At 27.0% G+C, this 26,174-nt stretch overlaps 1 protein-coding gene across 1 annotated transcript in view; it reads left to right on the forward strand.

The window, feature by feature from the left end:
• The window catches only part of LOC126897619 (dynein axonemal heavy chain 1-like), a 38,505-nt gene that overhangs the window by 1,606 nt on the left and 10,725 nt on the right, over positions 1-26,174 (forward strand). Inside the window, exons 2-46 of the mRNA XM_050671350.1 lie at positions 1,691-1,858; positions 1,961-2,176; positions 2,965-3,224; positions 3,282-3,651; positions 3,718-4,065; positions 7,694-7,901; positions 7,959-8,087; positions 8,145-8,514; positions 8,649-8,781; positions 8,837-9,064; positions 9,128-9,445; positions 9,504-9,667; positions 9,733-9,940; positions 9,997-10,094; positions 10,152-10,265; positions 10,325-10,580; positions 10,805-10,967; positions 11,050-11,160; positions 11,226-11,317; positions 11,409-11,563; positions 11,626-11,944; positions 12,005-12,381; positions 12,634-12,752; positions 12,817-13,185; positions 13,476-13,636; positions 13,690-13,905; positions 13,967-14,197; positions 14,459-14,621; positions 14,680-14,849; positions 14,953-15,161; positions 16,747-16,849; positions 16,931-17,059; positions 17,123-17,374; positions 17,591-17,696; positions 17,782-18,125; positions 18,184-18,522; positions 18,579-18,896; positions 19,239-19,318; positions 19,407-19,869; positions 19,935-20,130; positions 20,199-20,395; positions 20,477-20,631; positions 22,098-22,353; positions 22,415-22,525; positions 23,465-24,177. Coding sequence (XP_050527307.1) covers positions 1,691-1,858; positions 1,961-2,176; positions 2,965-3,224; positions 3,282-3,651; positions 3,718-4,065; positions 7,694-7,901; positions 7,959-8,087; positions 8,145-8,514; positions 8,649-8,781; positions 8,837-9,064; positions 9,128-9,445; positions 9,504-9,667; positions 9,733-9,940; positions 9,997-10,094; positions 10,152-10,265; positions 10,325-10,580; positions 10,805-10,967; positions 11,050-11,160; positions 11,226-11,317; positions 11,409-11,563; positions 11,626-11,944; positions 12,005-12,381; positions 12,634-12,752; positions 12,817-13,185; positions 13,476-13,636; positions 13,690-13,905; positions 13,967-14,197; positions 14,459-14,621; positions 14,680-14,849; positions 14,953-15,161; positions 16,747-16,849; positions 16,931-17,059; positions 17,123-17,374; positions 17,591-17,696; positions 17,782-18,125; positions 18,184-18,522; positions 18,579-18,896; positions 19,239-19,318; positions 19,407-19,869; positions 19,935-20,130; positions 20,199-20,395; positions 20,477-20,631; positions 22,098-22,353; positions 22,415-22,525; positions 23,465-24,177 — 10,205 coding nt within the window. The remainder of the gene's footprint in view (positions 1-1,690; positions 1,859-1,960; positions 2,177-2,964; positions 3,225-3,281; positions 3,652-3,717; positions 4,066-7,693; positions 7,902-7,958; positions 8,088-8,144; positions 8,515-8,648; positions 8,782-8,836; positions 9,065-9,127; positions 9,446-9,503; positions 9,668-9,732; positions 9,941-9,996; positions 10,095-10,151; positions 10,266-10,324; positions 10,581-10,804; positions 10,968-11,049; positions 11,161-11,225; positions 11,318-11,408; positions 11,564-11,625; positions 11,945-12,004; positions 12,382-12,633; positions 12,753-12,816; positions 13,186-13,475; positions 13,637-13,689; positions 13,906-13,966; positions 14,198-14,458; positions 14,622-14,679; positions 14,850-14,952; positions 15,162-16,746; positions 16,850-16,930; positions 17,060-17,122; positions 17,375-17,590; positions 17,697-17,781; positions 18,126-18,183; positions 18,523-18,578; positions 18,897-19,238; positions 19,319-19,406; positions 19,870-19,934; positions 20,131-20,198; positions 20,396-20,476; positions 20,632-22,097; positions 22,354-22,414; positions 22,526-23,464; positions 24,178-26,174) is intronic.

The raw sequence follows: 26,174 nt of genomic DNA on the forward strand, positions 1-26,174 counted from the left end.
AAAAAAAAGGGAAAAAAAAAAAAAAAAAAAAAAAAAATATTCAATTCCCCCCTGTGGCAGATAAAGGGTCAAATTTACAAAAAAAATATACCAAATGATAGGTAAAAACATCAAATATCTATAAAAGAAACAATTATATTGATGTACATTTTTGAAAAAGTTACGGCAGCTTTTAGTAAAAAAAATTGAAAAAATTTCAAAAATTAGCGAATTTTAAATTTGTAATTTTTTTGGAGGTTTCCCACATTTATGGGAAACGAGAGAAATTTTTTCAATTTTTAAGGGTAATGTCTTCAACTAGATACAATTTGTGATCTTTTGACGTATCGTTGAAAGAAATCGGTTTGGTGAGAGCTGAGAAAAAGTGGTAAATGACACATAAAAAAAAAAAACACATCATAATAAAATTAATACCTTTTCAGCTTCGCATCGAAACTCAAAATGTATGGATCAATATAATTTTTTTTTTACAAATGCTTGAAGTCTTCACCTATCATTTCGTATATTTTTTTTTTATATCCGACCCTTTACCTGCCCACAGGGGGGGATTTAAAATGACAACTTTTTCACAAAGAGTTTACTTTTTCACAAAGAATTTACTTTTTCAACTTAAATTTTGAAAGTGTTCCGTAAATACTGACACTTTTATATATATCTTAAATTAAAGCTAATGTGATTTACTTTATTATGCAAAAAAAAAATTTCGGACTTTATTTTGTCTTCACGGTGAAAATGGCTACCGAATGCTATTATTGTGTGAAAATTTTCAATTTTCTATTTTACATTTTTAATTTTATTATGCTATAACTATTTGAAAAGTATATGGATCAACACAATTTTTTTATGAGAAATAATATCTTTTAATAATCCCTTATTCATTCGACATACATTATCTTAATCAAGATATTAATAAGGAACTAGCAGATCATGTAGCTTTTGGAATAATACACCAATTTTTTAAAATTAAACACTATCTAAAGATTTGCATCGAAGCGTTTTTTGTTTATAGTGATTTTAATCACTGTCAGATATCATTATACTTGATCCAACTATGCCACGTCACCACTGTGCTGCGACCCCCTTGTTCTAGTTTTTTTTATTACAAAAGAAAATATTTAAAATTTGAATTTTATTATATAGATATAGCCTATAAATTATAAAAATTGTTGGTTAGGTTTTTTTATATTATAATAAAGTGTTAATTAATAATATATATAAATAAATGAATCGTATAATTAAATTACATATTTAAGTATGATGTCAGGTGTAAAAAAATTAAGTGAATTATATTCATTTAACATTTGACGTTTGTTTACTAGATATTTATCAGAAGCGTATTCAAAAATCAATTTAAGACGGTTTTTAATTATTTTTATTTTGGTAATTTAATATCACTGGTCTAAGCAGGGTATTCACTTCCATTCCTCCTTAAATACGCCACTGGTATACACAATAATTATTAATATTAATAATAAACTTATTAAAGGTTTAAAAACCTAGTGAAATATTTTGTATAAAAAAATAAAGGAAGAATCCAAATTTTGCAATTAATACAAAGTTCTAGAGTTTCAAGTTTATATTTAACTAAATTTATCGAAATTAGTATTGTATTAACTAATGTCTATATTATTACATCTTGGACTAATTCTGAATTTAATATTATTAATTGTAAAAAACATTTTCAAATTAGACTATAGATTGGCTTAAAGATGTCTGGATTGAAGGAGTTGTGAGTAAGTGTTATTTTGCTTTGAGTGACGTTAATCGTGGATGGTTCGATATTTATCAAACTAACTATAATGTTTATAAAGTATCAAAACTTCGAAAATTAATGAAGCTCCTTCAATTTATAATGCAAGTAGGCATATTATATTATACTTACAATGAATATAAAATTATTTATGAAAAATAATGCTATATAATTAACTTAATTATTTAAAACGGAGTTTAATAATCATAGAGTTATTTGAGAGACATTGTACTCAAATCAGCAAGAAGTTATGCTCGTTTAATTGAAAGACCATGTAAGAAAATAAAAGGAATTAATGAAAATTTTGTTTGGGGAAATGAATTTTTAAAATCGCCTTTTGAATGGAATGAAGAACCGATATTTTATCTTGTACTAAGTATGAACGAATCTGAGTCATTTTATTCTACTGATCCTGATAAATTTGAGGTTTGTTTGTATGTCATCATTTTGCTGATAAGTATATAAATAATATATATTTTAAAAATAATGAAGTGTATATCTGCTTAATAATAGCATATTATTATACAAGCATATATTTATTTTAATTTTGTTAATATAGTGACTATCTCTCCTTAAGCATTCTTTCATTCTTTTTATTCATACTTTGAATAATATTATTTAAAAACAACAGTAGCATTCATAATTGTTGTCTTATGTAAATGTTCTTGATAAATGTAAATATTATTGAATTTTTAAATTTTTAATAACCTAAAAAAATAAAAAAAATTATCAGTAAAAGTGGAAAAATTATAAAATCACAAATTGAAAAGCATATCGTCGCTTCTATGACAAAAACGCATATCCCGACTTTTAAAGTCTTTTTTTTGTTAAGAAATGTATACTTACAATATTTACACACATTTTAAGTATTATGGAATAAAGAAATGGCGATTTTTTTTTCGAAATAATATTATATTAAGAAACTTTTTATTATATCCTATTTAAATTTTTATATTTTTTTTCAATCTTTTGATTAATTTTGAGAAATTCGTGGTTTTGCGTTAAAGAAAAGAAGAAGGGTTCATAAGGTAAGTGTAGGTTATCTTATATAATTAGTTAGTAGAACATCTATTTTTTTCAATATGTTAGTATAAGTATATAATTTTTCGTTTCTATATTATACATTAAAAATCAGCCGTTGCAGTTTTTCCACCTTTTATTCAATTTTTAGTTTTAACCCTAAACCTATGATTTTAAGTTTATTAATTTTACAGTCAGTTGTGGTGAATATGTTCAGAAATGGAATAATACAAAGCCACAATGTACCAATATTTTATAGAAGTTTACTAACTAACATGAAATTTTTCGATAAAATGAATTTAACTTCAATTGGTGTACTTGAAAAAGAAATCGTAGAACAAGAAATAATTGTTCAAAATTGTATTCGGTTGGCTATAATACCATTAAAAGCGTATTGTAAGGAATATTTAGTTTATTTACCATTATTCAACACCAACGTTCAGTTGTATACCCAGTAAGAAAATAAGGTAGTTAATAAAATTTTACATACTTAAATATTTTAATTGTTTAGGACATTTTTTGAAGGCAATCCTTATCCTAGTCAAGTTAAAGAAGAAATATCAATGCATTTAAGAATGAAAGCTAATTTAAAAAAAACGCTTCCTTCAAATATAACAATTGGTCTGTTTTTTATTAATGTTGAAACATTAAAACAATCATTAATTGATAAATGTCGACAATTGGCCCATTTGATTATGAAAACATTCGCAAATCTCACAACAGAAAAACTAGAAATTTCTTGTGAAGAGTATAGAGGTATTAATTTAAAATTAGGAGAAAATCCAGTATCAATTGAACAGGTATTTGAAATAAAAGAATGGATTGAAACTATACCTTTTTTATTGAAAAACCAATCAGATATTGTACAACGTTATGTTTTGGTATTATTATTTGAATAATTATAAATAATTAAGTCAACGCGAACTCACTTAGTTATTTAATTTTAGGAAATAGAAATGTTAGATATATTTTGGTGGGTGATTGATAAAGAGCAGTCTGACATTAAATGGGAAGCAATAATATGGCCCTATAAATTAGAATTAAAAATTAAAGAAACCTTACAAAAATTAATTATAGATACAGAAAAATTTGAAAAAATTCAATTTGAAGACGAATTAAATTTACAAAATAAAGTGGAATTCATTACCAGCAATATTTTAAAGCTTACACTAGAGGATAGTTTGGTCAAAGTTTTTGAAATTGCAGTAGACGTTAACAAAAACTGGAATATGATAAAAGAACTTCAAAAATTTGGTCAAACCTTAAATCAACGACAAAGACTTTTTGGACATCAAGCGAGTTATTTATAAATCATTATTAGAGCTTTAATATTATTTATAAATTAATTAATTATTAATTCTATACAAAGACTTTTGATAAAGATTTTTTCATAAATAAAATTAAAAAGAGTGGGCGGTGTGGAATGTCGAGAGAGACATAAATGATATGTGGAATAGATTTGCTAGTTGTGTAAAGATTACTACAAAGGAGATTATTGGTGAGAGTAGTAGTAGAATGTCAAGAAACAAGGAAACCTGGTGGTAGGATGAGGACGTTCAAAAAATCATAGAAAGTAAGAAAAAGCAATTCAAAGTTTGGCAGAAGAGCAAAAAAGAAGAGAAGACTGGATGGAGTATAAATGCTTGTGCAAAGAGTCAAGTGTGCAGTAAATAAGGTGAAGTTTAAGAGGTATGATGAGTTGTATGATAGGTTAGGAAAAAAGGAAGACGAGATAGAAATTTATAGACTTGCAAAGATAAGAGAGAAAAGGTCTAAAGATTATCATTATATAAGGTGTATAAAAAATGTTGATAATAAAGTACTCTCGAGTGATGATGATGTGAAAAAAAGGTGGAAATAGTATTTTGAAAAATTATTGAATGAGGAGTACCCAAAAGAAACATTAGAGGATATCTCGTAGAATAAGGAACTGGTAGATTTAATTAGTGAGAAAGAGGTATGGGAGACTGTGGCATCAATGAAAAAGAATAAAGCAGTAGGACCACATGAAGTGCCAGCAGAAGTATGGAAAATATTAGACGGTGTTAGCATATGGTGCTTGAAGGAACTTTTAAATAAAATCTTATTAGAAGGGAAAAATCCAAATGAATGGAGGAATAGTATTATGGTTCCAATATTTAAATATAAAGGAAACATACAAGCGTGTGGAAATTATAGAGGCCTAAAGCTATGAGTCATAGTATGAAAATTTGGGAAAAGGTAATAGATAAAACTCCGAAAATTTTTCTTTCATAATAAATTATATTACATAAGCTTCAATTTAAGATATATCCAACTATGCAACGTCACCACTGTGGCACGATCCCCCTTTGCTGGGTTTTTAAAAAGTTATAGCATTTTAAAGTTAAAAATGTAAAATATAAAATCGAGAATTTTTAAAAATAGCATACGGTAGCCATTTTCACTGTGAAGACAAAATAAAGTCCGAAATTTTTATTTTCCATAATAAAGTATATTACATAAGCTTCAATTTAAGATATATATAAAAGTGTCAATATTCCGAAACATTTTCAAAAATAAAGTTGAAGAAGTTGTCATTTTGAATCCCCCCCTGTGGGAAGTTAAAGAATCAAATTTATAAAAAAAAATATACCAAATGATAGTTAAAGACATCTATAAAAAAAGTTATAAAGATTTGGTCATTTTTAAAAGAAGTTATGGCAGTTTTAAGTAAAAAAAATTGAAAAAATGTCGAAAATTAGCGATTTTTTAATTTGTAACTTTTTTGAAGATTTCCCCCATTTACGTAGAACGAGAGAAATTTTTTTATCTTTTGGGGGTAATGTCTTCGACTAGATACTAGATTTGTGATCTTTAGACATATTGTTGAAAGAAATCGATTTGGTGAGAGCTGAGAAAAAGTGGTAAATGACACATAAAAAAAAAAAACACATCATAGTAAAATTAATACCTTCTCAGCTTGACATCGAAGCTAAAAATGGTACCTATACTTTGATTATAAGGGTAACTTTCGAAAGTTAAATGAGAACATATTGTTATTTTTTTACTATTAAATGAAGAATGGTCTAAATAAAATTTTGATTGGTCGATAAACTGTTTTGCAATATTACTTCTTGAGACATTAGCATTTGAAGATTTAGAAAAATAAAGTATTAAGTGTATTGGAGTATTAAGTGAAGCTTTTTTTTCACGTTGATGCACAGATAAAAATTCTTCAATGTTGCGCACCCTTCTAGTCTATAAATAAAAATGATAATAAATCAATAATTACATAAAACTGGTTATCGGCTAGTCCCAATTTTATTTAAATAATTTATCAATTAACAGTAAAAATGACTTATAGGTTCCTATTTAACTTCCCTTGGTTGGTTTGCACCAGAGACCAGACACCACTAAAAATAATATCACAAGAAAAATCTCATTGGCACCTTGGGAATCGAACCAAGTACCCCGTGTGACGAAACATACGTTTTTATACATTACGCCAGGATCGAGCCCTTACAAGTTTTATAAAAATAAATCAAATTTTAATTTGTCCATTTTTATGAAAATATGTATGGGTATCATCCTTAAAATAACACTATGATTTTTTAAGATTGATTAAAATTTTTAAAGATTCACACATATAGTGTGTGAATCTAAAATAACATACATTTTTAAATGTTAAAAAAAAACTATTTGCTTAAGTACATGATGATTTCAATGTAATATATATACATGTTGTGAATGTGTAAAGAGTGATTTATCATTGACCACTAAATTTCGCCTATAATAATAATAGTTTTAAGAATTTTTTTGGGGTTATTTAAGTATTAACTAATTCTCAATTTCAAAGTGGTCAAATATTTTTTAGATCAATCCCTTTTCCTATGTAAGTCTACTGTTGCGTTTTGAAGAGTCCGTTAATAATTTAATATTTATTTGTTCTGGAACAATGTTTAAGCTAGAGTTAACCTTAGGTCTTGTAGTGAAGGCGAAATACGACCGAATAATGGAGATATAGGTTAAATAACTCGAATACAAGACTTTGTAATTAATACAAGCATGATAATATTTCTAGTAGTAGAATAAAATGTATAATAAAAATATATGAAGTAAACAGATATACTTTCATTATTGTTATAATTTAAATTACAACATTGACTACTAGACCTCTCTACTTTATAAAAATACTAATAGATTTATTTTTCGTTTAAGAACCGCTGAATTATAAAATATCTCATACCTCCCAAGAGGTCACTGACATATCCATTACATTTGAAAACGCCAATCATTAAAATATTATAATTTACAAAAATTCTATGAAACTTATAGAATGACTACAACATCTAACCGTTTTTTTTTCATCGGATAAATATATTTTATTATTACTTTCAAAGTTAAAAAATGATCTAACTAAGGAAATAACTGGTCAATAAAAATTTGAACCAGTTATTCAGTAGTCAAAACATCTTTAAACCTGGATGGAAGGAGGGGTGCTGAAAAGTGAAGCGTAATGGTTAAAATATCATAACCCGCATCATGTCTAAAATCTACATTTAAAAATGTAATAATTTACAAAATAATGGTTCAAAAGTTGTTATAGACCAGTCGTTTTCTTAGTTCGATCATATTTCTACAATATGATCAAAGATAAATCAATCACTGTATATTCTTAAAAAGAATCGATTTTTAAAAATCCTTCACTAAAATGATCGATTACTTATCTATTTTTCCTAAAACACAGAAAAAAATGGAGTACTGGATTAATTTCAATTAAATGCACGAAATCTGGAGATCCTAGTGCAATGGGTAGTTTAAAGCTCGACCTTAAAATCTATAATTGTACAAATTATTTTGTTTTTTGGTGGATATCTTTTTTTTTTTTTTTTTTTTTTTGAAAAAATACTTATCTATTTAAAATACATTAATATTTTTGTAATAATTTTTATATTTTAATAGATTACTCCATTTGATAATGTTAAAAAATTGGTAAAAGAATTTGAGCCATATAAAGATTTATGGGTAAATGCTGCCGACTTTCTTAGAATGCAAACCGCTTGGCTACAAAATCCTTTATCGAATATTGTTGGAGATTCTGTAGAACCTATGTGGAATGATTTTTATAAAGTTATAACCAAGTGCCACAAGCAATTTTCTGAGATTCCAGGTTTGAATAATATTTAATTATTTATTCTTCAATAATTCATTTTATAGCATATTTTAGGAGCTTTAAATGTTGCAAATGAAATTAAAGGAAAAATAGAAGATTTTAAGCCAAAAATCCAATTATTAAAAGATTTATTATCTCCAGGATTGAGACAAAGACATTGGGAATTATTAACTAAAAAAACTGGTAATTTTCCTAGTTTTAATTTTAGGTATATATTAAAAACATAACTTAAATTATCAGGTGTTGAAATTGTTATGTCACCAATATTAAATTTTGAAAAATGTTTGGCTTTGGGCATCGGAAAATATGCTGATGAACTAAAAGAAATTTCCGATAATGCTTCTAAAGAATTTTCTATAGAAAAAGCTTTAGAGAAAATGAAAAAAGAATGGGAAAACGTTAAATTAAAATTGCAACAACATAAAGATACAGGAACTTACATAATTAAAATACCGGATGATGAGCTTCAAATGCTTGATGATCATATACTTCTGACACAACAGTTATCGTTTAGCCCTTTTAAAGGAGTTTTCGAAGAAGAATTAACTAATTGGGAATTTGATTTAAGACTATCAAGAGATGTTATTGAAGCCTGGAGTGAATGTCAAAAGTATCAATATTTCTCTAATAGTGTTACTCTAACAATAATTTTGAACGATTTTTGTTTTGTTGGAAATTTTAATTCTTTATATTATATTGCATTATTTTAGTAAATATTTTTTCAAAAAAATATGTTTTATTTAGACAATGGATATATTTACAGCCAATATTTGCTAGTCCAGATATTAAAGAACAATTGCCAATTGAAGAAAAAAAATTCAGTCGATTTGAACGAATTTGGAAAAGAATAATGAAATCAGCTTTAGAAAAGATCTATGTAATTATGTACAAAGAATGGTCAATATATTTTTTTGACATAATTTTTTTTTTAGTTAATGTATACATGTCCTGATAAACGGTTGTTAAATACTCTGATTGATGGCAATGTTCAACTAACTACAGTCCAAAAAGGCCTCTCTGATTATTTAGAGATAAAAAGATCGGTGTTTCCAAGATTTTACTTTCTTAGTGATGATGAACTACTAGAAATATTGGCACACGCAAAAAATCCTTTAGCAGTACAACCATTTTTAAAAAAATGTTTTGAAAATATTTTCAAGGTTAAATGGTATAAAAATTAATACTACTATATTTGGAATAATTGTATGGTTGAATTTGTTTAGCTTGATTTTGAACATGATTTAAAAATCACTGCTATGTACTCTGGAGATGGTGAAAGTGTTAAACTAAATCCATCAATATACCCCAAAGGTACTGTAGAGTATTGGTTACTAGAAGTTGAAAAGACCATGAGAAATACTATAAAAGACGCATTCAAGGCCTCTTTGTCAAAAGTTGAAATTACACCTAGAAATAAATGGGTATTTCAATGGCCAGGTCAAGTCGTGATTGGGGTTTCTCAAACTTCTTGGACAGCCCATGTTGAAAATAGTATTAAAACCAACAAATTGAAAAAATATTACGAAACCGTGTTATCACAAGTATAATTTTACAAAAAATTCACATTTTTTTATTAGTTACTTATGTACAGTTTTATAGTTAACAGGATTAAGAACGTTAGTAATTGGTTCTTTGACTAGTTTAGAACGTCAAATTTTATCTGCTCTTATAGTGATTGATGTGCATGCAAGAGACGTATTGTCAAATTTAATAACGCTGAACATAAAAAATATTAATGATTTTAATTGGATTAAACAATTAAGGTTAATCGAAGATTAAAATTAGGTGAAAATAAAACAAATTTGTAAAATGTGTAGTTATTTCACAGATATTATTGGTTAGATGATATCGGAGAAGTTGTTAAGGCGGTTAATGCTCAATTTCCCTATGAGTATGAATATTTAGGAAACTCTGATCGTTTGGTCATTACACCACTTACAGATCGCTGTTATCTAACGCTAACTGGCGCTTTACATTTAAAATTTGGAGGTGCACCTGCTGGACCAGCTGGTACAGGCAAAACAGAAACAACTAAAGTATTTAACGAAGTAATAAACAAGTAAATTTTAACTATATTAAATTATTTATCTAGGATTTGGCCAAAGCTTTAGCTATACAATGTGTTGTATTCAACTGTTCAGATCAGTTAGATTTTAAAGCTATGGGTAAATTTTTTAAGGGATTAGCAAGGTAAATAAAAAAATAAAATAGTTCTTATAAAAATTAGCATAACTAATAAATTTTTAGCTCAGGGGCTTGGGCATGCTTTGATGAATTTAACAGAATAGATATTGAAGTACTCTCTGTTATCGCACAACAACTTACCACGATACAAAAAGCTTTGATGGCTCGACAAGATAGGTTAATTTAAAAAAAAATAGATTAAAGTTATAAAAAAATTTACACTAACTATTCTTCAGATTTATGTTTGAATTATCAGAAATCACGCTAAAAGAATCATGCGCTGTTTTTATTACAATGAACCCTGGTTATGCAGGTAGAACTGAATTACCCGATAATTTAAAAGCACTATTTCGTCCAGTTGCTATGATGGTTCCTGATTACACATTAATTGCTGAAATTTATTTATTTTCCTATGGTTTCAATGATGCAAAACAATTAGGTGGCAAAATTACAACTACGTTTAAGCTTAGTTCTGAGCAACTTAGTAGTCAAGTAAGGAAGTTGTTTGTATGATATCGTTTAATTTAAATTATTATTGTCTGTTCTAAATAAAAGATTAAATCTAGGATTCTAGAGTTAAATTAGTCTGGATAGCATTTTTATAGCTAGATAATTATTTTTCTGATGAGTTTTTAGGTATATTTTAATTGTTAATCGAAGATACTAAAATTATTTCATATTAAAAAAAAAAATAAGTTTTTCATCTTTATCAATAGGATCACTACGACTTTGGAATGCGTGCTGTAAAAACTGTAATAATTGTAGCTGGAAATTTAAGAAGGGAAAATCCAGAAATGAATGAACAGCAAATTGTTTTACGGGCATTAAGAGATGTCAATGTTCCAAAATTCTTAAAAGATGACTTAAAATTATTTAACGGTAATTATTTACTTTATAAATATATATATATATATAATGATTTGTTACCTCTTGATGATAACTTGCATTTGGAATTCCAAAGGTATAACTTCTGATCTATTTCCACAAATGACGCAACAAGAAATTGATTATGGGTTATTGGAAAAATCAATCAGATATGTTATTTTAAATCTGGATCTAGAGGATGTTGATGGTAAGATAATCTAAATATTATCGTGTGCTCTATATTTATACTCTTCGTATAAAATTTGATTACAGATTACATAAAAAAAGTTATTCAGCTTTATGAAACTACAGTAGTAAGACATGGTTTAATGTTAATTGGACCAACTGGTTCAGGAAAAACAAAGGTACTATCAAGTTTGACATAAATAAAATACTCTATTTTATTAAAAAATATTATATATACGTAAACTGAAATTAATTTTATGTGTTATATAGTGCTATGAAATACTGAAAGATGCAATCACAAGATTAAAAGGAATTTTAACGCCTAGTGGAGTTTTATACAATACTGTTCACTTGTTTGTTCTTAACCCAAAATCAATTACGATGGGTCAGCTTTATGGCGAATTTGATATTTTGACCCATGAGTGGTAAGACTTTATAAATACATATATTTTTACATATTGCTAAACAAATATTAATTTAACGGTAGGACTGATGGTATTTTATCATATTTGGTTCGCCAAGGTATCTCAGCAAAAGACAAAGATAATCGTTGGTATATATTTGATGGACCTGTAGATGCAATTTGGATTGAAAATATGAATTCAGTTTTGGATGATAATAAAAAACTGTGTTTAAGTAGCGGAGAAATTATGAAAGTAACTGATAATCAAACGATGATATTTGAAGTTGAAGACCTCGCAGTTGCAAGTCCAGCAACAGTTTCACGATGTGGAATGGTTTATTTAGAACCAGCTGTTTTGGGCTTAAACCCGTTTATTAACTGTTGGATTAAGAAGTTACCAAAAGTATATATATGCGTGTGTGTGTGTGTCATTATTTTTACTATTTAAAACTGTATGTTACAGGCTGCTCTTCCATTAAAAGACAATATTTTGAATCTTATCGAAATTTATGTTATACCTGCATTAGATGTAGTTCGTAAAAATCTTAGAGAAATAATTCCATCAATTCAATCATCACTTCTTACTTCATGTTTGAATATGATTTCAATCATGCTTAGACCAATAGTTAATTTCGAAGGCAAACCTTTACCGACGACACCATTTTTAGCACTTATGCCAAATTTGTTACCATGTTGGATAGTTTTTTCAGTTATTTGGAGTATTGGAGTAACATGTGATCAAAATTCTCGAGCGATTTTTTCAAATTGGTTAAGAAAACGAATGATCAATAATGATCATCCATTTAAATTCCCGATCGAAGGCCTTGTATATGATTACAAGTATAATTAATAACAATTTATTTCATAAAATATGTGTAATTTTCTCTATGATATTTATTCGTACTTTGTATAAGTCCAACTCATTAGTAAAAAATTGCAATCATCAATACTCCAAAAAAATTGTTGATCATTGTAATTAACTTGTACATTATCAATATTAATTGATAAATTCACTTAAACTCTAAACATCAAAAATTTTACTGTCAAGATAACTAGGTTAATTACATGAAAAACATTCTAATTTTTATTAAGGCTACACGATGGTGGATTTTCTATACCAACTGACGATGGAGAACCCGCACCACCAAAATGGGTTAATTGGATGACCAATATTGAAAATTTTGAAATTACCGAAGAAACTACTTATTCAGGTATTAATTATCTATCTAAAGAAAAAAATTGAAAGAAATATACATGTATTATTATTAAATTAAGAAATTGAAATACCTACTATTGATAATGTACGATCATCAAGTATAATAGAAATGCTTTTAACGAGTGGACATAATGTTTTAAATATTGGTCCAACTGGCACAGGAAAAACTCTCACTATCATGTCTAAACTTTCTACTAGTATGCCAAAAAAATATCTATCAGATTTTATAAATTTTTCTGCTCGAACTTCAGCTAATCAAACTCAAGATATAATTGATTCGAAGCTTGATAGACGACGTAAAGGAGTTTTTGGCCCTCCGATTTTAAAGAAATTAATCCTATTTATAGATGATTTTAACATGCCAGCTCTTGAAGCATATGGGGCTCAACCTCCTATTGAACTCATTAGGCAATGGATGGACTTCGGTGGTTAGTTAATTAGTAAAAATATAATATAATAAAAAGTTATTATAATAAGTTAGTAACTGATTTATGAATATTGGAAATATTATTATGTTCAAGTTATATTAAGTACTACAAAGATTTTATAGATAATTAATAAATATAAAGATAAATTACTAGCATTGTTGGGTTGGAAATTTTATTTTTTATAAATATTCAAATAATAATCCAATTAATATTAAGTAAAATTTTTATTTTTGAAAATCTTAGATCTTAATCACTAGGAAAAATCTTATATTTAATATATTAAATTTTAGGATGGTACGACCGAAAAAATATTGGTGAATGGAAGCAAATAATAGACGTTAATTTTATTGCAGCAATGGGACCACCTGGCGGTGGTCGTAATAATATAACACCAAGACTATTAAGACATTTTCATTATTTATCTTTTACTGAAATGGAAGAGAGCAGTCAAGTAAGATTATAAAGAAATATTAAAACTACATACAATATTTTTTGTTTTATTAGTGGAATATTTTTGGCCAAATTCTTCAATCATGGACTAAAAGAAATGATAATTTCAATACTTTGTGGAAGCCTATTCTTCAAATGTCTCTTGATGTTTATAAAACAATTTTATCGGATTTATTACCTACACCTGCAAAAACTCATTACACATTTAATTTACGTGATTTGAGCAAAGTTTTTCAAGGAATTTTAATGTCGATTCCGGAAGTTATTTCAGTAAAATTAAAAAAAGAAAATTATTTTAATCAACTCAATATTAATAAATTATATATAACAGACTCCGGAAGAACTATTAAAACTTTGGTATCATGAAAATTGTCGCGTATATCAAGATAGACTAATAAATGATGAAGATAGGAATTGGTTTTTGAATTTACTTAAAACTAAAATGACTGAAAATTTTGAAAAAAATATTGAAAATCTTTTTTCTAAACAAATTATATTTTGTGATTTCATTGAAAATTCTGTTGGAGTTAAATCATATCGAAGAGTGACTGATTTTAATAAAGTATACATTTTTATTATCTTAATTTATTTAAAATTTCTTTTTTTTTTTAAGTATTTTTCCGATAAGGTGATAAAGTTTATTAATACAATATGTATTTTAACTATTTTCAGATTTTATAACAATACTTCATTCTGTTTATTTTGCTCCTATATTAAACCTATTTGTTTTGCACGAAAATTCCCAACTTTTGTATTTACTAAATTGTATACTACTTTTTATCTTTTATTATAAAATAATAACTTTAATTATAATTTTCTCCAGCTCATAACAATAATTTCGACTCAACTATATGAATATAATTCTCAAAGTACGTCTATACTTAAGCTAGTACTTTTTATGGACGCAGTATCACATATTTGTAGAATTTCACGCATATTAAGACAACAACTTGGTAATGCTCTTTTATTAGGAATGGGTGGTTCAGGTAAGATAAAAAAATAAACGAATATATATAATACTTACTTTATTTTTTAAATTAATAGGTAGACAGAGTCTCACTAAACTCGCTGCATACATAACAAAACTTAATCTTTTCCAAATTCAATTAACAAAAAATTATGGCAACATAGAATTTCGTGATGATGTTAAAAGTTTAATGCTTAAGGCTGGATTATATAAAATTGAAAGTGTTTTTCTATTTTGCGATACTCAAGTATGAAAAAAATTCTTTTAGTTAAATTTAATATTATTTTATCAATATATAAAATCATTTACAATTTTAATGATTCATACAAATAAATTCAAAACATTTCTAGATTAAATCAGAATCATTCTTAGAAGATATTAATAATATGTTAAATTCTGGAGATATTCCAAATATTTATCAAAGTGATGAAATGGATAAAATAATGCAGAATATGAAAGGACCAGCAACTGAGTTAGGGCTACTCCCTACTAAGTCAAATTTATTTAGCTTGTACATAAAACAAGTCAAAAATTCTTTACATTGTGTTCTTACAATGAGGTAAATAGTTTTTTTTAATTAAATTATATTTTTAATACTAAACATTTAGGTTTATTTGTTTGGTTTACTATATTTATAAAATATAAGAACTAATTTATTATTTATAACCATTTATTATGTAGCCTAGATTTATCATTTCGTAAGCCCAATACAATTAAAACATTGAATCCTTTAAAAATTAAAGTTTAAATACTTTATATAAAAATAAGTAAGTAAAAAAAATATTTAATTATTGATAAAACTTTAATTAAATTTTGTAGAAATTCTTCTACTGAATACAAATGTCCCAATTATCCTTCCATAAATATACATACATAATATAATAGAACAAGGAATAAAACGCTTTTCTGGAAAAAATTACTTAGCGTGCTCGGATTTTTAAAAATTTTTTTCAACAAAAGTACTCGATCACCAGACTCCGGGAAAATTATTAGCGAAGGTTGGATAATTTTTGTGTATACCAGGGGTGTATTTAAGGAAGATATGGGCCCCCTTGAACCAGCGCTATCAATATTTTTTTAAGAAACTTCTAATAAATAAGGACCTAATGTCCTATTTTTTAATCATTATTTTGATTTTTAGCAAAAAAAATTCTATTACATGTTTAACAAAGTAAAAAATATTAAATACCCTCCTAAAATAATTTTTGATTAGGCCTAAAGGGAATACTTCATTAACAAACGTCAACGATATACCCAATACATTTTACTATATTCTCTTTTTGAATTTTCCTGATTTTAATAATAATATTTTTAATATATTTTTGTTACACTGATTCTTATGTAATATTTTTTCTGCAAAACACTTATCGTGCCCAGCGTAGCCGGGTACCCCTACCGGAATCAGTGGTCTACTTATGATCATGGCCTAAAGAGGCTTACGCGCCGAAGGCCCGTAAGGCTCGTAGGGCCTCGGGTCTAGGGCGTAGCCTAGTCCATACATAAAATTGCCATATAAATTATTCATTATTTCAAAACAACATGATTATATCAATATTTTAAATTAAAATATTATATTTGTTAAAACCTGAAAATGTTTCTAGGAGGGTTCTAGCTATGTACAGCTAGAACCCTTTATTATGGAAAATAAAAAAATTTAAACTTAAGGTTTCTTTAATGAGAACTCCTATTTTGAAGTTTGATGATATGATTAAAAAAATTTTATTCTTATAAATTTTTTTTTATGTACAAACTTTTATTATTGCTTGTTTAAGTTAAGCAATTCCCGGCTAGTTTTCTATTGATATTTGATGTGTAGCATAAGGTAAGTCACCAATTGTCATAGGTAAATCTATATTATCCATTAAATAAAAATCTTGACTTTAATAATTCATGACTATTAATAGATGTATACTTTTATATTCAATGAAAGTTTATTATAGTTCAATGTTGAATGACTAGTGAAGAAAAAATTTCTTTATAGCTACTATAAATATTGTATTTAAAAAGTAAAATATCGTCAATTAATACAATTTCTCAATGTTAAATAAAAAGTAGATTATATTTTTTTGAAATATGATACCTATCTCTACCACACCTTCTAGTTTTCGTATTGTCAACAATTATATTGTGTTTAATTTTTGTAGCCCTCTTGGTGATATATTTCGGGCTCGAGTGCGTCAATTTCCTGCCTTAGTCAATAACTGCACTATTGATTGGTTTAGTGATTGGCCGGAAAGTGCCCTGAAAGTAAATCAACTCAATTTAAAATTATATATTACATTAATTTTTTCTATATTAATACCACAGTAAATATTTTGAAATTAATAGAGTGTTGCATATCACTTTTTATCAGATGTTGAAGACTTAAAATCAAGTCCAAAATTGTTCAACAATGTAGTGAATATATTTCAATATATGCAACAAAGTGTAATAGATGAAAGCATAATTTATTTACAAGTTATTTTATATTAATTATTATCTTAAATAAAAGATTTATAAAACTGTTATTATTTATTCTAGGAATTAAATAGACACATTTATGTCACGCCTACTTCATACTTAGAATTACTAAGATGCTACATAGAAATGATTCAAGAAAAAAAAAATGAAATAACTGGATCAATGAATAAACTTCAAACTGGTCTAAATAAATTGTTATCTACTACAGAGGACATTAAAGTAATGCAAGCAGAATTAATTGAAATTAAACCAGTTATTGAGGGTGCCAAGGATGAAGTAGACAAAATGGTTATTACTATAGAAGCCGATAGAGTAAGTTAAATACAAAATAAAATTTAGCTAAATATTTTAATTTAAAATATCTAAAACTAAAGATAGATTTTGAACTAAGTAATATATAATTTCAAACATTTTTTACTAATTTATATTTAGTAAATATTATTGAGTGTAATTAAATATTCTTAAGATTATTATTAAGTTATTCGAAATATTCCAATTAAAAATAGTGATATTTTTTCTACAAATCAGGAAATTGCTGGCGTGAAAAAATTAGAAGTGGCTAAAGTAGAAGAAATGGCTATAAAAATAGCGGAAGAAACACATGAACTCGCAAGAGATGCTCAAAGAGATTTAGGTTTGTGTTTAGTATTATGTGCAGATATATTTTATTAGAAATAAGTACAATTTTTGTCAAAATTAATTATATTTTAATTGTTTAGATAAAGCTTTACCATTGCTGTTAGAAGCTGAAGAAAGTCTCAAGTCTTTAAACAAAAATGATATATCAGAAATTAAAGTATTAAAGAAACCTCCAGCTGGTGTTGTTTTAGTTTTGGAGAGTATTTGCATTATGAAAAATGTCAAACCTATTAAGATAACTAGTGGTGCTCTAGGTAAAAAAATATTAGACTATTGGGAACCAAGTCGAAATATGATATCAGATCCTGCAAGCTTTTTAAATTCTTTGATAAATTATGACAAAGAAAATATAAGCGAAGCTCTTATACACTCACTAGAACCTTATATCAAAAATCCAAATTTCAGTCCTGAAAAAATTATTACAGTAAAGTAGCTTGACATTAACTTATTGTAACGATATATTTTAAAATATTTACAAATAGGTTTCAAAAGCATGTACATCCTTGTGCTCTTGGGTTCATGCTATTTACAAATACTATTTTGTAAATAAAGAAGTTAAGCCGAAAAAGATTGCATTAACTGAAGCCAAAATACGACTGCAAGCTGCTGATGAAGAACTTAACTCAGCTCAGCAACAAATGAAAGATGTAATGGATGGTCTTGATCTATTGCAAAAAAAATTGACGGATGCTATGAACAAGAAAAATAAACTAGAAGCCAAAGGTAAACTTTGTGAAGACCGAATGGATCGGGCTCTGAGATTAATCGATGGTCTTACCAACGAACGAGAACGTTGGATAGAACTTATAGCTAACTATAAAGTAATATATTACCTTTTAACTGAATAAATATGACTAATCTTATATTGTTGTAAAAGATATTTTTAGTAACAATAATTGGAGACATACTTATAAGTGCAGGTTCTATTGCATATTTAACTCCATTCACCGACAAATATAGAAAGTCTTTACGAGAACGCTGGATGCTAAAGATGGATGAATATAATATTCCCCGTTCAGAAAATAGTAATATTATATCAATACTAGGAGAACCAGTTATTATAAAACAATGGCAAATGGCAGGTTTACCAAGAGATGATTTCAGCGTAGAAAATGCCATTTTAATGTTTAATTCTAAACGTTGGCCGTTGGTTATAGATCCACAAGGACAAGCCAATAAATGGATTAAAAATTTAGTAATATTCAAAATGTTAATTAACATTCTTTTTTTTTTTGTTGTTGTTGTTGTTTCTCAGTCCCATTAAAGGCCCATAGCGTTCTTTCCCAAAGGGTAGATTTTCTTAACCATTGATATTTTGGGATGGGTGGTTAGTGCATGTCACTGGAAAAAGGAATGGCGACTCTAATTACCGAACTTATTCCTCGCTCGACAAATAAAGCCGCCCATGACTGAGTTTCGAACTCGAAGCAGTGTGCGTCAAGCACTGCTTTGTTATCGACTCAGCCACACCTTCCTTTAAGTAACATTCTACTTATCTAAAATAAAATTATTAAAGTATATGACGATAAAATTTTAGGGTAAAACTTTGATGAATGGAATCGCCATATGCAAACTATCGGACAAAAATTTACTACAGGAGCTACAAACTGCCGTAAGGTAAAAAAAAATCGTAATTAATTCAATATAAGAAATCAATAATTTTATTAAAAAAAAAAAAAGAAAAAAATTTACAATAATTATTTAGAAGTGGTAAAACATGTTTGATTGAAAATATTGGTACAGAATTAGATCCCGCGATGGATACACTATTTTCAAGGTCGATATTTGTGCAAAATGATGTTAATGTGATTAAAATAGGAGAATCTATAGTACCATACCACAAAGATTTTCGATTATTCATAACTACTAAATTACCAAATCCACATTATTTACCTGAAATTTCTATAAAAGTTATTATTGTTAACTTTACTTTGTTAACTACTGGTCTATTGGATCAGTTATTAGCAATTGTTGTTATGCAAGAAAGACCAGATCTTGAAGAAATGAGATCAGCAATCGTAGTAGGTACTGCACAGATGAAATCTGAGTTAAAAGAAACACAAGACAGGATTTTGAAAAGATTAACTGCAACCGAAGGGTCTCCTGTAGATGATATTGGATTAATTATGATGTTAGAGTCATCCAAATTAAAAAGCCAAGAAATAATGGTAACAATTTAAAAAGTTAATCAATTGCTTAAACAGATAAAAATTTTTATCAAACTTACGTATAGCAAAAAGTCAAAGCTGCAGAAAAAACACAAATAGAAATAGATGAAACACGTGCTCTTTATATACCAGTAGCAAACAGGGGCCAACTTCTATACTTTTGCTTAGCAGAACTTCCTGTTGTAGATCCAATGTATCAATATTCGTTAGATTGGTTTATAGGAATTTTTATATCAAGTATTCAAGATACAGATAAAGTGGGTTAGTTTTATGAAAACAAAATCTATTCAAATTTAAAAGTAGGAGTCTAATTTTTTTAACTATTTCAGAAAATATTGACACGCGTGTCAACATTATAAATGATCATTTTACATTCAATTTGTTTCGAAATGTTTGTCGTTCCCTATTTGAACGTAATAAAATGCAATTTGCCATTCTTATATGTATACGTATCATGATTGGTGATGGCACAATCAATTTTAACGAGTGGACGTTTTTCTTGTCTGGTGGCAGCCCTATAAATGTTGTATTATAGAACATCTAATTTTATAATTAAATAAAACATAGTTTTTTATTTATGGCTTAACTGATATCAATATTTGTTTAGGACAAACCAAATCCATATTCTAGTTGGCTTAGCGATAGAGCATGGAAAGAAATACAATCTTTAGAAAGACTTCCAAATTTTGTTGAATTCGTGGAAAGTTTTTCAAAACAATCATCATTTTATAAAATAATAGTAGATTCAGCAGAACCTCACAGGTAAAATTTCACTAAAAAAAAAAACTGTAGCAAAGTGGGGTCGCAGCACAGTATGGAAGTGGGATATTTGAGACGAGTATAGATGATATTTGATAGTGATTTTAATTAGTCATAAGAAACACTTCATTGCAAATTTATAGTGTTTACAAAAGCAACATCAACTCCTATTACCTTAATTATATTCTGATTAGTAGTTCTTAGATTTAAAAATATAATTAATGAATAAATATTTATTATAGCAATTAAATATAGTATGAAATGAATATTTAATAATTTAATACTGTAATTTTTACGGAGAAATTGTAAAAAATTATAAAGTAGTATATTTGTTACTTTTATAATAAACATGTATAAAAATTAAAGAGTTTGATGCAATATTTTTTAGATTTGAACCCCCTTCGTATATAGGGAAATGGTCCGATTTAAAAAAATAGTATGTCGAATGAAAGATGTATATAAATACTACTTCTCATGATATAATTGTATTGATCCATACATTTTTCAAATAATTATAGCATAATAAAGTTAAAAATGTAAAATACAAAATCGAAAATTTTCACACAAAAATAGCATTTGGTAGCCATTTTCACCGTGAAGACAAAATAAAGTCCGACATTTTTTTTTCCTATGATAATGTATATTACATTAGCTTTAATTTAAGATATATATAAAAGTGTCAGACTTTCCGGAATATTTTCAAAAATTTTTTGTGAAAAAGTTGTCTTTTTGAATCCCTACCTGTGGACAGGTAAAGGGTCATATTTAAAAAAAATATATACCACATAAAAGGTAATGATATCATACATCTATAAAAAAAAAATCCAGCACAGTGGTGACGTTGGATAGTTGGATCAAGTATAATGATATCTGACAGTGATTAAAATCACCATGAAAAAAAACGCTTCGATGCAAATGTTTAGATAGAGTTTAATTTTAAAAAATTGGTGTTTTATTCCATAAGCTACATGATCTGCTATTTTCTTTTTAATAACCTGAATGAAAAAGGGATTATTAAAAAATATTATTTCTCATAAAAAAATTATGTTGATCCATACACTTTTCAATAAGTTATAGCATTTTTAACCCACCCCTAAAAACACATCATAGTAAATTTAATACCTTCTCAGCTTCGCATCGAACCTAATAGAAAGTAATGAAACTATATAAGATTTTTGTCTGGATCTACTTTTGTTAAAACCTTTTCAATAACTAAAATAATTATATGATGATGATGATATATATATTTTTTTATTTGAAGAAAATAATAAAAAAAAAATTATGAATAAAACAAGACAAAACCCTATAAATGTTATTTATATTACTATTGATTAAAATTATTCATAAACTATTATCAATATTAATTATACAAATTAACAACAAAATAACTTTAATAAATTTTTTAAAATCAAATGTAATATTGATATTGATTTTTAATTATTTATTTTATTTTGTTATTATTACAATAGAGAAACGTTACCAGAGCCTTGGAAATATGTATTTGATCATTTCCATTACTTAATGATACTAAAATGTTTAAGACCTGATAAAGTGCTTAACGGTCTACAAGACTTCTTAGTAAATAATCTAGGAGAAAAGTTTGTAGAACATCATTCATCGGATCTTGCTGAAATGTATAAAGATTCATCACCAACAATGCCCCTCATATTCATTTTATCCGTTGGTACTGATCCTGCTAATGGCTTATACAAACTGGCTGATACTGTAAAATTATTTTAACAATATTTTTATATTTTTATATATTATATTATTTTATAAATTCTAGATGAAAATGACTAAACGGTTCTTTTCGATATCATTAGGACAAGGTCAAGGACCTCTTGCAGAAAGTATGTTTAAAGATGCTATAATTAGTGGATCTTGGGTATTTTTTCAGGTGAGTGTTCAAATAATGATAAATTGTTAGTAGCAAAAATATAAAGAGTAGAACAGATCTAACTGACAACTCAACATTTTATACTGTTTTTTTTAATTCAGTAGTTACGTTTTTATAGAATTTTAAAATTTGTCAAATTTTTAATTTTATTAAATATATAAATGCCTTTTCTTCTTTTTAAAAAATTAAACTGATAAGATAACCTTAAAAAAATTGATATCAAATATGGATTTAAGTTGTAATCTTTATAATAACTTTTACAAAGAATAAATCCTATATATATATATATATATATATTTATATAATTATGTATATATTTTTAATTATATATCTAATGGACAATTGATATATATTGATATGGAAAATTAGTAAACTTTGTATTTTATTAATAAAAAATGAAAATTGTTATTTTTAATTTTCACAAAATAGCGATTTTCTTGCAAAAAATGTTGATGGGTCGATTACAAATTTAGGATATGTACTTAATGAGTTATAAGCCATTTAATACATAGAGTGGTTTGTAAATAAAGTAGTTTATCTGCTGTTTGAATAAATTATTAGTAGTAGTAGTTCAGTTATCATTGTTATTGGGTCATTTCAATCCTTCGATTAACGTAGACGAACCTTCCTTATTCGGGGTTCTTATAGATAAAATTATAGGTGTCATGGTAAGCCGCATATAGTTTGTAATACCCTGCTGAAACAGGCATTTTTAAAATATTTAACAATAAAAAAAATAATTTTTAACGTTTTTATTTATATAGTGAATACATATGCTTTTAATAATAAAATTGTTAAAAAAAAATGCAGTAAAATTTTAATCATTACAAAAGTTATAAGAGTTGACAGTTAATTCTATTCGATTGTATATATTTATATATATAATTAGACTTATTTTAGCTTTTTGTTTTTGTTAAAAAGCTATTAATTATTTTTTAGAATTGTCATTTATCACCAAGTTGGATGCCACGGTTAGAATATTTAGTTGACACTATTCCGGCGGATAAAGTTCATAAAGACTTTCGAGTTTGGCTGACTTCAAGTCCATCACCTGCCTTTCCTGTATCAATTTTACAAAATGGATCAAAAATGACTATTGAACCACCACGAGGTGTTAAAGCAAATCTTCTAAGAGCTTTTACGGGACCGGTAGTTGAATATGCAAATTATATTTCTTCTGATAACAAAAAAGTGAACATTTTCAAAAGGCTTTTATTCTCACTTTGTTTGTTTCACGGTGTTTGCTTAGAACGCCGTAAGTTTGGGTCTTTGGGCTTTAATACAGCCTATGAGTTCACAGATGGTGACCTCCAAATATGTATAAATCAACTTTTTATGTTTCTCAATGAGTATGAGACTGTTCCTTATGAAGTACTCAAATATACAGCTGGCCAAATAAATTATGGCGGCCGTGTAACTGATGATTGGGATAGACGATGCGTAATGAATGTACTTCAGGATTTTTATAGTCCAGTAGTCCTTAACGAACATCATACTTTTGACAATAACTCACTCTATTATCAGTTATCAGATTCTGCGGATTACGATAAATACTTAACTTACATAAGAACATTACCTATTAATGATGATCCAAGATTATTTGGATTGCATTCAAATGCTGATATTACATTTGCACAGTCGGAAACTTACAGGTACACTATTATTTAAAACTATGTCTTTTTAGAAAAATAGTAGGTACTAATTTTACTTAGTCTGTTATTAGGAATATGTCATAGTCTTTGATTAAATGATTTATTATTTCAAAATTTCCTCCCTCACTCTCTATTTATTTATCATTCATATATATTCAGAGAATTTCATTATGATAAGACACTCATTTTCTTCGAAACTATTGAAAAAGTTAGACAATTTGAAACTAATATTATATTTTTATTCTATTATCCATCATATAGAAATCATATTTTTAATAATTAATGTTGTTACGAGAGTAACAAATAGAATAAAATAAAATAGTATTGCCGAATAATTAATTAGTTTATTAAAATAAAAGTAATAGTAATCGCACAATAGTTGTCAAATGACTAACGATGCTCTGAATTACAACAGTCGCAGTCGGCCCACTTTCCGGTTTTGCAATACCGAAAAAAATACTTTATAAACACATTCTTTTAGGCCGACCTCAATTACAATTCAATTTATGATTATCTGTTATTACAATTGTTATTACAAATTGAGATCTATTGAGTCATCTGCTAATTGATTCAAATCTTGAATGAAATTATTTTCTGTTAACGGTTCAGGCTGAAATTTAGAAATTTTATTAGTTATATTAGAATTCATGTAAACTAAAGGATTCTCGGGAACAAATTCTTGGGAGAAAACAGAAATAATGTTTTGAGATGGTAATAATACTGAAGTTTCGGTACTCACAGTACAAGACTTATCCACTGTTATTTTACCAATGGTATTAATAGAAAAGAGGTTCTGTACATTATTACATTTGAGTGTCATATGCGTTTCTGTAGGAGTCACATATAACCAAGAGTTTTGAGTTTCTAATTTATGATATATGGGAATGAACAATTTACGATACTTAAGATTACAATTGACAATTGGATAATTAGGTTTAAAATATAGATTTACGTCACAATTTTTTGTTTTGGAATGACGATATAGTGCTTTAGAGTACTTACACAATTTAAAATTACTTAAATCAAAACAATTTGAAAGTTGAAGGTCTGATAAAGAAAAATAATAATCATTATTTCTACTTAAAGCTAAATACTTAGATTCGGTTACAATAAAAATAAAATTTTGATTTCCTTGTGGTATAGGCAAGGATATGGGGTGAAATAAATTAAAATCTAAATTAGACAATAAAGGGATTTTTAAATTAAAAATCAAAGTATAATTAATATATAATGCATCAATAGTAGTTATCTTGAACAAATCAGTTAGACTTGTAGAATAGATAGAAACTGGGAGTTCAAGGGTTGATGGTAAACTAAGACGGATTTCTTTCAATTCATTAAGTAGGATATTAGGAGGTAGGATACTAGAATGTAATCGACCACTTAGAGCTGAGTTAACTATAGCAAGGAGGTTCTGAGTTTCCCAACTGTATTGGCTAAGTAGTAGAGTTATGGTGGCTGTATGTTCAGCTAGAGTAGAAATGAATTCTACTAAATTGATTTTATCAGCATTCATTTGACTTTGCGATAGTAGTTTCTGTATATTTCGGGACATATTTTGTTGTGTTTGATCTAGATGTAGTGAGGAATTGTATGTGTGATGAACTACGGATTTCATAATGTGTATTTGTTCTTTGGATAGTCGTAGAATTTTTTCTTTATTTTCCTGAAGTTCGCTGATTTTATTATAAAAATATTCAGCATCTTGATCGGAACATACACCGAATAAAACATTTGCTATTCTACCAACGAAATTTGCTAGACCTCTATTTTGTCGGGAGTAAAGAGAACTGCTATTCCCCTTCAGATTTAACATAGATGAAAGAGTAATATGATTGAATTCTATTTCATTTAAATAAGGTAATGTAATTTGAACAAATTGGGTACAGACTGTAGCTATTTTTATATCTTTTGAATTTTCTGATGCGTCCCGACAGTGACGCACCGTTTGATTGTAATAACCTAAGATTAAAGAATGACGTTGCTGGTAGTTCTTT

The sequence above is a fragment of the Daktulosphaira vitifoliae genome, unplaced genomic scaffold (genome assembly GCF_025091365.1).
Source record: "Daktulosphaira vitifoliae isolate Bord-2020 unplaced genomic scaffold, ASM2509136v1 Scaffold_2, whole genome shotgun sequence".
NCBI lineage: Eukaryota > Metazoa > Arthropoda > Insecta > Hemiptera > Phylloxeridae > Daktulosphaira > Daktulosphaira vitifoliae.